The sequence below is a fragment of the Orussus abietinus genome, unplaced genomic scaffold (genome assembly GCF_000612105.2).
Source record: "Orussus abietinus isolate OABI.00-Male unplaced genomic scaffold, Oabi_2.0 scaffold27, whole genome shotgun sequence".
NCBI lineage: Eukaryota > Metazoa > Arthropoda > Insecta > Hymenoptera > Orussidae > Orussus > Orussus abietinus.
The window spans coordinates 677679-693980 of record NW_019394254.1 but is presented as its reverse complement, the minus strand read 5'-3'; the positions used below and the strand labels follow the sequence as shown (position 1 = coordinate 693980).

Here is a 16302-nt window from a genome sequence, read left to right as displayed (position 1 = left end):
CATGCAATTTTAATTTTAATGCCGAAATTTGAATTCCGGCGCAAGAGTTTGAATTCTGCACCACCTCGAGACTTGGTCCCTACTTTCCGGGAAAACCGTGGGTCGTACGGAAAATTGTTCGGGAGAAAAAAGTTGCAGGAGAGGGTGCACGACGGGTTTTGTAGGAAGCACTTTTTTATGGGAGGCACGAGTTAGGAGGAAAGGACGAGGCCTCTGGAACCAAAATGGCGGCGCATCGTAGAGGCCGCTTTTCGGTGCCAACTGGGCGGCAACGTCACGGCCCTACTAGCGCCGAGGAACTTTTTAGATAGATACATTTTGGCCACCACCACCCCTGTGTTGGTACCATTACCACCACCGGCGGTTTCGCCACCGCGAAGGCGGAAAAGTTACCCCGGATTGCGGCCGAAGGGGTTGCAGGGGGCTGCGGGGGCGGCGAGTGCGAGTTCGCCAAGTAAGTTTTCTCAAACCGAAAAGATGGCTCAGGGGGGCTGCGGGGGAACAAGGGGGCTCGAATAGGAGGAAAGCCACCATGTTCTATTAATGTACACGTGCGAATTCTCTTCCCGCCATCTTGCTCTTCTGCGCCGTTCCCACCCCCTTCTAGAACTGTACGCGAAAAATTCCATTTCGAGGAGAAAAAAAATCCTGGACCGAAAGTACTGGACCCATTATGCAGCCAAAATTCTCAAGACTTCAAAAGTTTCAAATAATGAAGTTAAAAAATTGAAAATTTCAGTAAACCGCGAAATGACGTCGTGTGCGATTTTCAATCGCAATGGCGGCTTTTTCAAACGGCAGGAACGCTGATTTTTTACGAGGACGTACGTCACGAACGAGAAGCTATTCCTCGGCAAACAGATCCGTATTTATTGATAACGTCGACGTTAAGTGCAATAAACTAGCGTAATTGCACCTGTAATGGCGCCTCCGCCGCCCTCGTTAGTACACCGAAGTGCCTCCTTTTAATTAGTAAGCCAAAACCACCGGGAAGGAGAAGCCTAATAGATGTGTCGGCAAGCGCGATAGCGTTTAGGATATGAAATTTTCATATCGTCGGCGGGTGTAACGTCTTCCACCGCGAAGGAAAGTCCGAAAGCCGGACATGACCCCCGGACGAGGTTTCCATGAGAGGAACAAAGAGAGAGCGATGCTGGGCTGCATTGGATAGACAAGGACAGAAAGAGTCAAAAAGTGAACCAGAGGCGACACGCGACGATCGCTGAGAAATTCCTTTGAATTGCAACCCGTGCCCCAACAATCAGCCTTAACCTGAAATTTCTAACATTTCCTTCCAATTACTCGTACCAAATTTCCCGTAATTAAATAAAAATTGATTGTAAGTCTAATCTTTTAGTTTCGGATGTGGTCAAGTTTGGGTATAAGAATCTGTTCGTATACTTTGGACGGCTTCGGAGATTCTGGATCTATTTTTTAGGGTCGAGGAACTGTCGGCCACGATCTGCGTCATGAATCGCCCTGTAGAGCGGAAAAGAAGAGAGACAGGCAGAAATCGCGAGTCGCCTCCCGAGTAGCTCCAGTTTATGCAAGGGATTCATGGCTATTCATGAGAACGGCCCCGGGGATATTTTATACGAAGCTCACTTTATTACTGTCGGTCTTGTTCAGCAAACCCGGCGAAATATTACTGCTTCGCGGTTAAACTAGACCGACCAACCCCGACATCTTCAGCGAGATCCGGCCGCGATTTTACGGAGGAAAAATGGCCGACCGACTAACGAACGAATGCGGAATTCATTTCGAGGCGAATTAACGCGAACGCAGTCCTCGAATATATCGGCCTGTCTGCAAGAACCGCGAAAGAAAACCGAGAGAAAAAGAAAATAAAGCTAAAGAGCCCCCGAACTAAATTTAGATTACATTTAAACTCCCTAGATTTAATTAATTTACCATGGAAAATTTGTATATCGTAATCGCACGTATAATACATTTCCTGTGTTTAGTATATTTCCTACGGAAAATTCATCGTTCGAGAAGTGTCATTTATTACACTTTGAATTTTTGGATATCGGGGAATACAAAATGGCGAGTGTAGAGGCGGTAGGAAAATTCCTGAAAAAATGGGAAATGCTCCCGCGACATTTATCAGGAGTAAGAGGTTTTTTTTTTCCTCGCAGGGGGAGCACCGGGTGCCTTTGTGCTTTCCCTGGGTAATCCGGGATTCTAGGTACGTATGAGGCACGTGCAGTGCCGAAAAGAGCTACGGTCCCGGCGCGTGATTACGAGCCGTGCCATTACCATTAAAAACACGCGCGGCCAAATCAACCGGCGAATTGCGCTCGCCTTCGAGTTCGGAACTTTTTCCATCGGCGAACTTCACCTCGAAAATGTGCTACGAGTCCGAAGGGAGGAGCAGGGCTAAGGAAATAGAGGAAGAATAATAAAATTCAGGCGAAAAGTTAGGCCGTTCTCGACGAACAACGAAAATCCCGGAGATAAAATCCCAAAATGGCCGTTGCAAGAAAATAGCCACTTTTTCCAGTGCATATATCTCCCCCACGTATTTCCGTGAAAACCAAATCCCGCCCCACATAAATCTTCGATTTGCATATTCTCCATCCTAATTTTTCGAGCTGATCAACATTATCGTCCTGCCAAAGAATTCCAGGAAAAAGAAAAATTTCCAGAAAACTTGAGATTTTCAGCTCGATGTGGATTTAGTAAATTTTCCCCTCTTAGGATTCTATCGATTACTTTTGTTAAATGGGGGTGGATAATGTCCCGAATAAACGTTTCCTCGAGAGATTACTCGGGGGATTGTCGATGCAAACCAACTAACGAACCTTCGGCGAGGTCCTTCCCAAGGCATTCATCGTAAACGGATTTGGCTTCATTAACCACCCCTGCAGTCACCCACGGTTACCAACCCCCTCTGGTTTCTGCGCCGTAGACGTGCCCTCCGTTTCCTTTATTTCTCTCTCTATTCCTCTCGCATGGTAACTATGGCAACTACGGTAAAGGCAATCAGCCGGACGTGGAATTAACGCGAGCCTACGCTGCAGCTACGTATCGGAAATATCCAGCTACCCCTTCGCAGGAAAAATCAATAATTCCCACCCCAACCCCCGTCGACACTCGTCATACCGACGGACGTGCGACGCCCTCGACGAGTTCATTACAATATTTTTTTTTCCGAATTTTTTGCGCCCCGGAAGGATTAAATTAAAAATGAAGGGTAGTTTCAAGGGGTGAGGCTAGAAAAAGGGGTTGGATGTAGAAGTCAAAATTATTTATGACTTTTACATTCAAGGGATGAGAAGGGATGAATATACGACATAGTCTACAAATCAGCCACCCCTTTGAGGATTTTCTACGAGGTGAGTTCCGATTGGGGGTTGAACCGACGAGCCACACCCCTTTACATTTTTACCTCGTCATGCAGGGTGGAGGGGTTGAATTTCCCTAAGTGAAGCATCCCCCTTCTAGAATGCAAATCGGGGTGGGCTCGACCAATCGGCGGTCTTCTCAGGGGTTTTTTTTAGAGAGGAAGGGGTGAAAGGGAAGACATTCGAGGAGGGCTGAAGGGCTGAAAACTCGGGGTTGGTTATTTTAGAGGGAGAATGGCACATGCGCGAAGCCTATGCAAAGCGAAGAATCGCCGACCAATCCCGGAACTTTAAACTCCTCTCAAGGGCCACCCCTAAAAACAGCCCTAAGATGGTCCTGAGGAGGAGGGTAGTCCCGCCCTTATCACCCCCCAACAGCCCTCTGGCTTACTAGAACTCAACGAAATCCCTGGTCACGTCGAAAAGAAATTCTCAAAAAAATCATCCCCTAATAAATCCTGAAAAAAAAAGACACATCTCTGAAAAAAATTCCCACGCCCCCGAAACAACCCCCAAAGACATCCGCACCCCTTTTCTTCGCGTATCAGTCGACGAGCATAACCTCCAATAAATCGATGGCTGTCAGAAAAAAATTATTAAAAATTAACAAGGGCGAGGTATGAAGATAAATAACACAGACCCAAGGTGGGGCTGTAGTTTTAAAGTATCGGGGGTGGCTAGCCACCCCCTCGTGGGCATGTATACCGAGACTTGCCTAAGCAGAGGAAAGGGTAGTAGCGAGCGAGAGAGAGAGCACGATGGGGTGGCCGCGGGCACGACAGAGAGGGAGCGTGAGACCGGGAGGGGCGGCCTCCAGGGGTGGCTCGGAGATCGGGGGTGATTGTACCCCCCCGAGCATGTTGCCGCGAGGTAGTTGGCGTCCATTTCTTCCTTCTTTTAATCTTACTTTCCCGCAAACGGGCAGCCAGGCGTTAATTCAACGGCATTGATTGCCGCGCGAGCCCCCACCAACCCCTAAGCGACCCCTTCCGAGCCACCCCTGCGGTCCCAGTCCGCGCCCGAGTCCAGCCTTTTTCCCGGGATACATTCCTCGCCACTTCTCGACGCCCCCGAGACTCCGCGATTGCACCCTTAAGACTGAATCTCGAGAAACCACCCCTAAGATGATGGAATTTTTCAACATTTTATTCTTCATTTTTTTTTTTTCTATATAAGTCTGAAAGTGAATTTTTTTAAACACTGCTATAAGAAATGCGGGGTTTTAATCCGGGCTTTATTATCGAAGTCATAAAAAAATACGGCGTCAGGTAGGGGATGAAAATGTATAAAAATATGTATAAGCAAGTGAATGTATCCGTCTATGGTGCAAAATATAAAAGGACAACTCGGGACAGAATAGAGTCGAGGGGAATCGGCTTTGCGGAAATTCGAGAAACCCTCCCTTGCGGAAGGCTAGGTCGGGGGAGGGTGTCGGGGGTGACTTTACGACGAGCCGGGGGTCCGACCGATGCAAACGATCGAGATAAATGACTCGGGGGTGCGCGAGAGAAGAGGCCGGGAGGATAGCCGAAAGAGGGGTTGCCGGTCAGGGGTGGGTCCGAGAGGGTAGGTCGAGTGGCGGGGTCAATCTATAATAAAGCCCGGCACTATCTGCAAAGACTGGCGCGAATGGACGGCGAGGCGTCGTAAAAAAACGAGGACGGCGCTTAAGAACGGATTACGGGGGTGCAATCGTTCGACAACCCCCGTCGGATTTTTCTCCGGCGATTCCGCGCTTAGTCAGATCACCCACCCCTAACTCCAAAGACGAACTCGGCTTAACAATCGTACAAAAAAGAAATATCCACGACCCACCCCCGTTTTAGAATTTTCCCGAAATATTTCCACCCCCCCAAAAACGTGTAATTCCGGAAAAATAATACGGGGGGTGTCTTCGAGAAGCGCACCCCCTCCTGTGGACCTCCAGAAAACCCGTCTCGATTTCGCCGCGGAAAGTTCCTCTTCGGGGGAGGTTGTAACCTCGTGCCGTAATTTCGGTTATTGTACCCTCGCCCGTTTTCCACCCCCCGATCTCGTTGTTTGCCCGGAATCCGTAATGGCGGCCGGCCGCTGCGGGCAAACAATACAAAAATTATGTTCACGAGAGTTCGCCCTAGAGTTTCGCAATCTTTCCGTGCACTTTTCCAAGAGTGGCCCAGGGGGTGAGTCCGCCGTTTATTCGGGGCGCATGATGAGCGCACCCCCATAAACCGGTGTTCAGTTTGGAGGTTAGTTTCCCACTTACCGGAACGAAGATCCATTCTCCACGCGTCCGAAATTTTAGAAGGGTGTCCTCTTCTCGGGGGTGGAGTGCCCCCTCGGAGAAGCAATTTCGGAGATCTCGGCGATACCGGGAGTCGACTTAATGGAGACGAGCTTTTAGGCCTATCTCGCGGACGCAGATGTCCTCGCGGGTGGCATGGGGTTGACCCGTCATAAAAGCCACCCCATGGTCCACGAGCCCCGGACTCTGCCCGCCCACATCGCCCCTCTCTCTCTCTCTTTCCCTCCAAATGCGGTTTCTTTTAATTAAACCCTCCTCTCTCACTTCCACCCCCTCAATGGGGGCATCTCAACCCCGGACGCAACACGAGAGAGACGGCCACGCGTTATCGGCGTTCACCAGGAGGCCGCCCTCTATTGGTCGAACCTCTGATCCCAACCCTCCGGACTTGATATCGGCATTGCGACCTCCGACCAGACCGATTCCTTTGTCGCTTTTAAGAGGATCGCAAATTGGACCTGCTGGATCTGCCGCGAATAAAAATGTCCAGGGCACCCGTCTGGTTGTCCCCAATTTTTTCGAGCCACCCCATCTTCTCTGGGGCAATTTAAAAACGTACCCAGTAACGAATGAAAAATCATTCCGCAAAGCGGTTTTACACCCCACGATGAAATGCCGGTCGAAGATGTTTCGCGAAAAAGATCCTATGGTTATGAGTCCGGTGTCACACCTGAGCACCTGCTGATCTGTCGCTAATAAAAATGTCGAGGGCACCGGTCTGGTTGTCCCCAATTTTTTCGAGCCACCCCATCTTCTCCCGGGCAATTTAAAAACGTATCCAGTAACGAATGAAAAATCATTCCGCAAAGCGGTTTTACACCCCACGATGAAATGCCGGTCGAAGATGTTTCGCGAAAAAGGTCCTATGGTTACGAGTCCGGTGTCACACCTGAGCACCTGCTGATCTGTCGCGAATAAAAATGTCGAGGGCACCGGTCTGGTTGTCCCCAATTTTTTCGAGCCACCCCATCTTCACTGGGGCAATTTAAAAAAGTACCCAGTAACGAATGAAAAATCATTCTGCAAAGCGGTTATACACCTCACGATGAAATGTCGGTCGAAGATGTTTCGCGAAAAAGGTCCTATGGTTACGAGTCCGGTGTCACACCGCGCGCTCGTAATGTCGGCCAAGAGCCGTCACCTCCGGCGAAATTACTTATCCGCCGGCAAGGAAGAGACACGCCCGTTGGTGCGGCCATCGTTGCAATCCCGTAGAGAAATGTCCTCTTTATTATCTATCAGAACCAATCTACCGCCACCCAACTCTGCCCCACCCACCGACCGGAAGTGGCCTCGCGATTAATCATCCCGAAAATCAATGAAATATCTAAAATGAACATCCGTTTCAAAAATGAACGTAAAGAGCCCGCGTGTAAAATTGAAACATTGAAAATGTACAGGCATTAAGAATTGATGTAAAAAATCGCTGGTTCCATTACGGAGCGAGGGGAATTTAAAATGGCATAGAAAGAGCTCGCGCATTAATCGTACGGATATCTGGACCCTCTAATTGAAGGTAATTGGGTATCTTTAATTGAACTGGTTTAATCGCAGAGTCAGGGGGTGGTGGAGGGGTGCAGGTCTCGAAAGGGGTGTCGAGCTCGATAGAAATGCCCGATACGTCCTATATAAGCGGCTCGGCTAATTTAGACCGACTGTTCCGTGAAATTACGGGGGTTAACCGGATAATGAGGGGGTGAATGGGGGTAACCCAGGAATCCATCCCAGGGCACAGAGGATCGGCTAATCGCGGCTCCTCGTTAGCGAATTGAATGCCACCCCCGCTGGAATCTCCGCAAGAACTAAAACTCCATTCTACCCTGAAAGGATCACGTATCCTGCCGCTCCCGCGAGTCCTGACGAAACCCGTGAATTTAGATTCACGGCCTCCCCCGTCGCGGGTAAAAAACGAGACCCTTTGCAACCGTGAAAAAAAAAAATAATGAAATTCTCTTTCGGCGCGAGAAAAAAATTCCTGAAAAATCGGAGAAAATCGGGAAAAAAATACCAGAATCGACAGGAAGCTGGAAAGGAGAACAGAGCCGAGAAAACGACGGCCAGTGGCATTGTTAGTCACTTAATGGGCACCGTATATTTGCTCATTAACGAACCCCTCCGTCGCCCTCCGAGTTGGGCTGGGGGGAGGGAGAAACCAGGGGGCGACTCCCCCTTCTCGTTATATCGGTTAAAAGAACAATTCGGGGGACTCAAAGCGACGCGAAATTACGTTTCGAGCTGAAATCTCGATTTTCGGGGGACAACTCGACGGGAAAATGAATGGAAAAAGATACTTGAATTTTCTCCAAAAATATTTCAAATGTTTCGGAGGAATTCTTAAAGGGATGATTTTTTTGTGGTTATCCACGAGATGATTTTTGTCAGAAATTATTAATCTTTTTAGTGGGGCTGGGTAGAGTTGCACTTTTTCCCCCTTGAATTGCGAAATATTAAATAGGATAATTTCTGGTTTTTCACGAGGGCCGTTTTCGCCGAAACGAAGATCCGCTCGTATCGACTCGATCCCGAGGAACGGCGAGAATTCCGCCTAAGAAGCTCCGCACATTTTTCCTCGTACGACTGGCGGGATTCCTCCGATTCTCAAATTAAAATTTACATTCCTCCCGATGGGTCTCGAGTCGCTAATTGCACCCCCGACGGAGTACGTGGTCGGATTTGCGATGTTGGAGGCGCAAAATGAAATATCAATATCGCAAACTGATTAAAAAAAGTGACGTTAAAACTCCTTAATTTGAGAAGGTCACCCGAACATTTAATTACTAATAAAATAATATCCTAAGTAAGGAGAAATTTCAATTGTCCAAAAATTATAGAACATAAAGAATCCTCCGTTTGAAAAGAACGCAGAAATATCTAAAACAGCTGCATGAAAATATTGCGCGAAATATTCAAAAAACAAAGTCGAGAAATTTTATGTCCAAAAATGTCACTAAAGGGTTGCGATGAGATTTAAATCCCATTATTGTTTATTCGGGAGCAATGAGGGAAATTGCAGAAGGGGGACATGTAACGAGCAGGGGGAAGAAATCAAAGAATAGGGATTTCTTCCCGAGGGATGCCACGGTCGATCTCGGTCGCCATGAATATTCATAAGCGCGTTATGCAGAACAATTCCGGACAAGTGAGAGAGGGTCCGGGAAAAAGGGGAGAAATAAAGAAAACGAAGGAAGGGAGAGGAAGAGATCGGTCCCGATCGGCACGCAGGGAGCGCGTTCCCGTCTTTCTTGCGTAGGAGACGATCCAGGACGGGTTCCTGGTATCCCCTTCCTCGAGGTGTGCCCTCCCGGGGGAGGCGAGTCCCTCCTTTAATTAACGAGGAATCAATCAGTGCCGGACGATGAGAATTCCGAAGGAAAGTCCCGGCAACGAGAGTTCAAACCGCACACGACGTCGAGAAAAGCCTCGAGACCCGAATTTCGGGGATTCTGGGCATCGAGGATGAAGAGGGAGGACATCAGGGAGGACAACGAGACGTCAGAGAGAGCTTCTCCACCCCAACCCGAGGTCCTCAAAAAAATTCGGGAGCCTTTACCAAGGCTTATCGGATCCTCCGAGAGGACTCCTCAGGGTCCTCGTTAAGTGTATAAAAGTATTTTTTAAATTACCCAAGATTTCTTAGCAGGAGAAGCAAGTGTCGTTCCCGGGCCGGACCCTCGTCGACCGATTTCCCCCGAAAGCTTTTCCCGAACGAGCGCGCGTCCACCCTTGAGCGAAATTCCACGACGGAAGGTTTCCCGGGATTGCCGTGCAATTCTCAAAAATGCGAGGAAAGCCCCGAGGAAAAGTTGCAGTCGGGAAAAGGGAACGGCACAAAGGAGTTCGCAGTCACCCCCGGGGGGTGGTGGCAGGGGGCAGGTGGAGGGAACATCGAGCACTTCCCTGCTGCAGGGACGAATTCACAAGTTTGTGCATGCAACACATGCAACCCCCTGGACGAACGATAAACATTATAAAAAAAAAATCACCTCACTCTCCAGATCCGTAATTGATGAAAATAAAATAAATTTTCATGGAAACTTCCCCTCTTGGTTCACAAGAAACCTCGGTTTCCCTCGTTTCCCAAAATCGCGGAGAAAGCCAGCGGGGAAAGTTGTATCCATCCACAGGGGGTAAGAAGAAGAGGCGATACAAAGGAACGTAAGCCTCGAGGGGGTGGCCACCCCCCATGGGTGGGGGGTCGTTTAAAGTACTGGGTGGTCCCCCACCGCCCCCGTGGGAGAGTCCGCGAGGACCTCGCCAAATATTTGGTTAGTCTTTGATGGGTTCCGTGGCCGTCGAGGAGAAGGAGGACGAAAACGAGGGGGGCAAGAGGGGGCGGGGGCGAAGGATGCTGGACAAGAAGTTTGAGGTCCTGGGGGTGGGGGCGGACAAACGGATGAGCCGTTAGACTCGGGGAATGTCGGGCATTTTTATTGGTTCCGAGCTCTCTCGATCCTCTCCGGGGGTGGGGGATGGGGGGTAGGGGGAGCTGATCCCGTATGTACCTATTCTCTCCGATCGAAACGGGGGGCTGGGGGGCGGAGGTCCTCCCAGGACGTGGACCGACCTCGGCTCTTTCTCTCTTGGGACGAGACTCCGATTTTTTATTTATTTTAGTTTATTTCTCCCCTCCCTTTTATTCTTAGTCCTTTTAAGTGAAAAGGAAAATAAGGGAGTCGGTCCTCCCTTTCGGAAAATCCCCTCTTCGTCGGCGTGTCCTGTTGGCTCGGGTCCTCGAGTAAACTCCGACTTCGAATCTCGATTTAAGGGAGTCCTGGATTTTTAAGGTCGGCTGGACGCGCGTGGAGGAGGAAATTGAGAGACTCCTGATTAGTCCTGGAAGATGCCAGGGTGAGGGAAGGCTCTGGAGAGGGGAGGTCCTGGATTAAGTCGGAAAGGACGAGGCGATGGCGAATAAGTCGGGAAGTGGCTGCAGGATGAGAGAATGGAGAGCTCTCGTTATCCTGCAGGACCTCCTCGGAGGAGGTGGGGGGCCAGCACTCCCGACGCAAATTATTAGACAGGACCTTCGCAGGACTTCCTGCGGATTATTCTCGGGGACCTCTTTTGTTTTTCTTGGTTTCAGATTTTTGGAAAGAGATTCCTTGTCGAGGAATTAATCCTACGGAATCCCTTTTTATCACCTGGTGAAGGAGGTCCTTCGGGGGGGTTGCCGGAAATATGCCAAGAGTCCTCGTCATTCTGCCGTAAAGAGAAGAGGGTCTCTTCGGCTCTTCGGCATCCTGGCCGAGATTCCCCAGTCAAATTACCACTCGTGTCCTTCCAAAGACTCTTCGATTCCGCTATATTGGATTCCTGAACGCCGATGTGCTTTCTCCTCGTCCGAAATTAGGCCTTTCTTTCCCTCCACCCTCTTCGTCCCTTCAAACTTCAAGGTGTAATCCCCTCTCCAATCAGGATCCAGAAAATACGAATTTTACACAAGATGCAGGTAACAATAATTAAATTACGGTTAATCACGTTCGAAGAAATAATTCATCATCGGTAATTCCGGGGTGTAATACTTTTCATGCGTAATTCTTTCCCCGGGACTCCAACGTCGAGGACAAGACGAGAAGAGGGCAGGGCGCAGGGCGGAATAAAGCCAGGATCCTATTCCGGATCGCAGAATCCACCCCGGAGAATCGATCCCAGGGAATCGTTCTCTCCTGCAGATAGGAAAAATACCTATCTTTACGGGCGTCCCATTCACATCGACGCGCTGTAAAAATACCAGGTTGGAACCTCCGTCCGGGTATATCCGCCCGGACTGATCTCCACTGCACTCCGCAGCCTCCCTTACAATAACATCCCCCGGAGGCGCGCTTTGTATTTTGTGAGTCAATTCGAAACATGAATCGTATAATAATTCAGTAACCGAGGGAAAATACGCAGGATATTATTCGTACCACCTACACCTCCATATTTATAAACCTCCCCTAAACATTCGGGATCTCGGCTCCACCCTCCTCCCGCTGCACCAAGATGCATAATGCACCTCCCACCCCTCGGCACTTCCCCTCATTTTGGAATCATTAACGTGCCCAGATCCTTAATAAATAATTTTTACCGGGACATATACGCGTGTTTTGAATTTTTTTTCTTCACGTTCTAGGGGGTGGACAAAATTATATTCGCCTAGACTTTCGTCCTGGAACCTGAAGATGCGGATCCTGGGAATTTTCTCGGATATATCCGGGTCCTAAAAGTTTCGCCAGGACACCCCTCGAGGTCGCACCCCTCGATAAGGGCTGATGCTAAATAGGAGGGACATAATTTCGTGAGTGCGCCCGAATCGGTTTATCGAGCGGAATAATGGCCGGCGTTCACTCGTAATTCTCTCGGTGCATTCGGCTTTTTCGAAATTGCACTTACGAGGTGAACGAAGAGAGGCTTTTTTCCGCTTCTCAGAGATCGACGGTCGGGATTTATTCCCCTAATGATCCTTCCCGGTCTCGGATTCAGCCTCCCGATTTTTTCGATCACCAAATCGAAACGTCAGAAATGTTTATTTAAAATCATCCAAGCTTTTCCTTGGTACCCCGAAGAGCAGGAAAAATACGAAACGATTTGTCTCCGCGGACAGAGCCGAGGGAGCTCAAGTTATATCGAATCCTCGTTTCGGGCATCGTATATTTCTGGCTGGGGGGGAGAAAAAGCGAAAAGCTCCGAGAAAGGGGAGGGGGCGAAACGCTCTCGAGGTGTTATTTTATTTTACGTATTTTGAAAGGGCGGACACGGAAAGTGCTCGGGAATTGAGTGCGCCTCTGGAAAGACGAATAAAAATTCCGGGAGACCGCTAAATTTCCCTGTCACTGTAGCACCGATCATTTTACACGGAAATATCGAGGCCGAAATCAAAAAACATTACATATTTTTTGTTTATACAATATTTTTTATTTATACAATATTTTTTCTTTATACAATATTTTTCATTTATACGCCAAATGGCGACGTTCATTTTTTCACGAATTCTCCGGGTGGGGTTACTTCGGCATTACGGAACTCGTGGTCTGATTTGGCAGGTGTCAAAATGACAGATCGGGTGACAAGGATGGCCCAACCGGCGGCACATCAAGGGCTGCAACTGCAACGTTATCTGCATCCTCCTGCACCCGACTTGACGAGGACACTTACTCCCCGACAAGTGCATAAATAAGCCTAACAATGCATCGGAGAAGCCGCAGTCCGCGGGTGATTTGCATTTCAGAGAGGCAGGAATGAAAAAGAAAAGGCGAGTATACGGAAGGAGGAGAGAAACTGAAAGAGGAAGAAAAAGAAGCGTCGGCTCGAGACGGTGCGAATCAGGAAGAAATCAGCGGTGTCCTTTCGACTCCTCCTCGAGATCTGATTTTCACAACCGCGCCATTTCCAATTAAATCGCAAAAAAAAAGTGCATCCGGAAAATTAGGAAAATAGCCGAAAGTACTAGAAATGCTAGGGAAAGAAAAAAAAAATTCCGGAAATTGAATATGCCATTTATGGAATCATGGAATAATTCGAGAGGGATGCCTCTATTCCCTGGAAACCCTCTTTCTCCCCCAAAATTGACTTCGCCATACAGGCGCAATTTTTACCCCCCACGAAGTGATCCATCAGCGTTTGTCGGCATCCATATTGCTTGGCCCTGATTTGCATGGTAATTACTATCAAGTATCGAGTAATTGCTCCGCCGTCGTCGGCGCCTCCCCCACACGAGTCGGCCCTTTTTTCATAACAAATGCACGAGTTATTATTTCACGCGTAAAATATTGATGGCGGTATGAATGTTGCATGGGGGTAGGTGGCGTTCTCTCTCGGCTCTTCTCCCGAGGTTGGACCTCGAAGAGGAGGGGACAAGGGGGCAGAAAAGAGCATGCGCCCGAACGGAGGTGGTATTATTGATCGGAAGGGTGAGAACAACCCCTCGAGGTCCAGCGGCGTGCCAATGGCCGCTGGAGCCCTGGACCCGAAAATTCCTCATCGTCACATATTCCCAAAATTCGCCAGTTCTAAATCTCAAAAATTCGCCCACTCACTAAGAAAAAAAATTCCTCGTCGCATCCGGTAAATCCGTCCTTTATAACCTACCCTCAAAATTATCTACTCCACCTTCCGCCCTTATTTCCAATGATCTCAAAAATTCCCCCATACAATTATTTCATATTAATTCCCTAGTCTCCACTCGAGCTCATCCTGCTTGATGGCTCCTGGAAATCAATCTAAAAAATGATGGATTAAATTATTAAAGTATTGTATTGTCATTATTTAGAGACGATAAAGTGTACGGATTTTATCGTTGGTGGTTTTTCTCGGTTTCTCTCGATTTATAGGACATCTTTAATTTATGCAAGCTGGTGAATGTCTGGTGTCTGGGGTACGGGATTTTCCGAGCGCCCGAAAATTTCCGCGACTGCGAGAGCGACCCCCTGAATATGCATTCACGCTTGTACTACCTTCCAGGGTCGTTCCCTGCCGAAAGCAAATCCTTATCCCTGGGGTTTCCAGGACCCCAGCCACCATTCGAGCCACTCTAGGGTATTGCCGCTATTTTCAACCTTCCCATTTCCAACCCCGTCCGGGTCGCCGGGAATGTCGTTTACATGCGCGTTCCCTCTTGACGCGACAATATTTATGCCGGGTCCCGAGGAGTCCTGCAGGAATAATTCCCGCGAAACTCGACACTTGATCGACTAGGTCCAACCGAAAAAATTATACATTCGCGATGAAACAAGGCCGAATAAATATAAGGAATTAATTCAAAAAATAAATCATACCCCCCAAGAAAATTGCACGTTAGTCTAAAATTCTGGAATTTTTTATTGGATCAATTAACGCGCCTCCGAACGATGTTAATGTAATGTTGCCACCATTCGAGGAATTTTCACGTTTAATATCCCGTGCGTAATTCCGAAATGTCGTTTACATGCGCGTTCCCTCTTGACTCGACAATATTTATGCCGGGTCCCGAGGAGTCCTGCAGGAATAATTCCCGCGAAACTCGACACTTGATCGACTAGGCCCAATGGAAAAAATTATACATTCGCGATGAAACAAGGCCAAATAAATATGAGGAATTAATTCAAAGAATAAATTATACCCCCAAGAAAATTGCACGTTAATGTCTAAAATTCTGGAATTTTTTATTGGATCAATTAACGCGCCTCCGAACGATGTTAATATAATGTTGCCACCATTCGAGGAATTTTCACGTTTAATATCCCCTGCGTAATTCCGAAATATCCGATATCGAATTTCTCGAGCGCACTCGCGAGGAAAATAACCTTCCCGGCGACACCAAGTGCGTAATCGCGATTATGCAAACAAGCTCGTAGATTATGCGAGCGGCTCGAGGTCGATTCCCCCCACGACGAATTTCCAGCGAGAATCGATTGCGAAACGCTCGAACGTTTCTTGCCGTTCCGGTTCTTTTTTCGGGACTTCCAGTGTGAATCGAGAATCCTCGGAAAGCGAACCGAAATCATATCAGAAGAAATGTCAAACGGTGACAAAGACGCGTGAAAGACTATTAAAAGTAAAAAAAAAAATAAAGAAAAGATCCTGAATGGAAATTCCAGGTCATAAGTTTATCCGTATTAGGTAATGATCGTTATTATTTATTACACGTGTCTATATGTATTATTGTATGTGTGCCATATTAGATACTGTGTGAGAGGTACTCGAAAAAGAGGCAGGAGGAATAGTGAAAAGTGAGATAACGGCTGATAAGGGAATCGGCCCTCAACGTCGTCAACGCATGTTGCAGCTGCAACTGCAACTGCTGCACTTCCGCGTGCAGACGACGTACGAGGACCAGGATCCCGAGGTGGATGTCGTCACGATACGTGACGAGGAGAGGAACAATTTCACTCTGCTGACTTGAAGAGTCGGCGATCCGGCGATCATGATACCCAGAAACGTGAAAAAGGCATTGCGCGACAAGGAGATGAGAGATTACTTCATGAGGTACTTGGGGTTTATTAAAAATCCCCAAATACTTTCGATGTCAAACATGTATTAACATGTATTTTATGTCGAACAAAATTAACCGTGACGTTTGGGGAAAACATTTAAATTCAGCTTTTAATGTAATTGGCAAAACTCGTTGATTCGTATGAACTAATTATGGAGCAAAAGCAATTCCGACTACTATTGCAATTAATTGAAGAGTTAAATGCGCCTGGCAATGATTTTCCTCACCGAGGGTGATTCACATCGAGTTGGTTAGGGATAAGAAAATTGATAATTTCTCTTGCTATTGTTTATTAATAATTCTTTATCTAATCTTTCCAGCACCCACTTCTGGGGCCCAGTTTTTAACTGGATGATCCCGATCGCCGCGATCGCTGACACCCAGAAACACCCGAAATTCATCAGTGGGAAAATGACTTTGGGTGGGTATATTTAAATTATCAAATGGCAAGAATATTCATGAAATGTTTATCGGCGCAATGATAATGCGTCCAATGCATATTATCACATTTTTCACATTTCCAGCACTGACGTTGTACTCTCTGGTGTTCATGAGGTTCGCGATAAAAGTTAACCCAAGGAATCTTCTGCTTTTCGCGTGCCACGTGGTTAACGTTGGTGCCCAGACAACGCAAGGATGCAGATACATCATATATCGGTATACCCTCCGACCCGAGGAAACTGGAGAAACAACGGAAAAATAAAAAATGAGTCCCTCGTGGA

General features: G+C 47.9%; 1 protein-coding gene across 3 annotated transcripts; it reads left to right on the top strand.

The window, feature by feature from the left end:
• The first annotated feature begins 15027 nt into the window (after positions 1 to 15027).
• LOC105694766 (mitochondrial pyruvate carrier 1) lies at positions 15028 to 16302 on the top strand. Of its 3 annotated transcripts, none has more exons than XM_012415714.2 (4): positions 15028 to 15185; positions 15270 to 15573; positions 15901 to 16001; positions 16105 to 16302. In XM_012415714.2, the coding sequence occupies exons 2-4, from the start codon at positions 15512 to 15514 to the stop codon at positions 16281 to 16283; spliced, it is 342 nt and encodes a 113-aa protein (XP_012271137.1). In that variant the 5' UTR covers positions 15028 to 15185; positions 15270 to 15511; the 3' UTR covers positions 16284 to 16302. The 3 variants fall into 3 exon arrangements, with proteins under 3 accessions (XP_012271137.1, XP_012271138.1, XP_012271136.1); XM_012415715.2 differs by having other exon boundaries at positions 15028 to 15207; positions 15374 to 15573; XM_012415713.2 differs by having other exon boundaries at positions 15028 to 15573.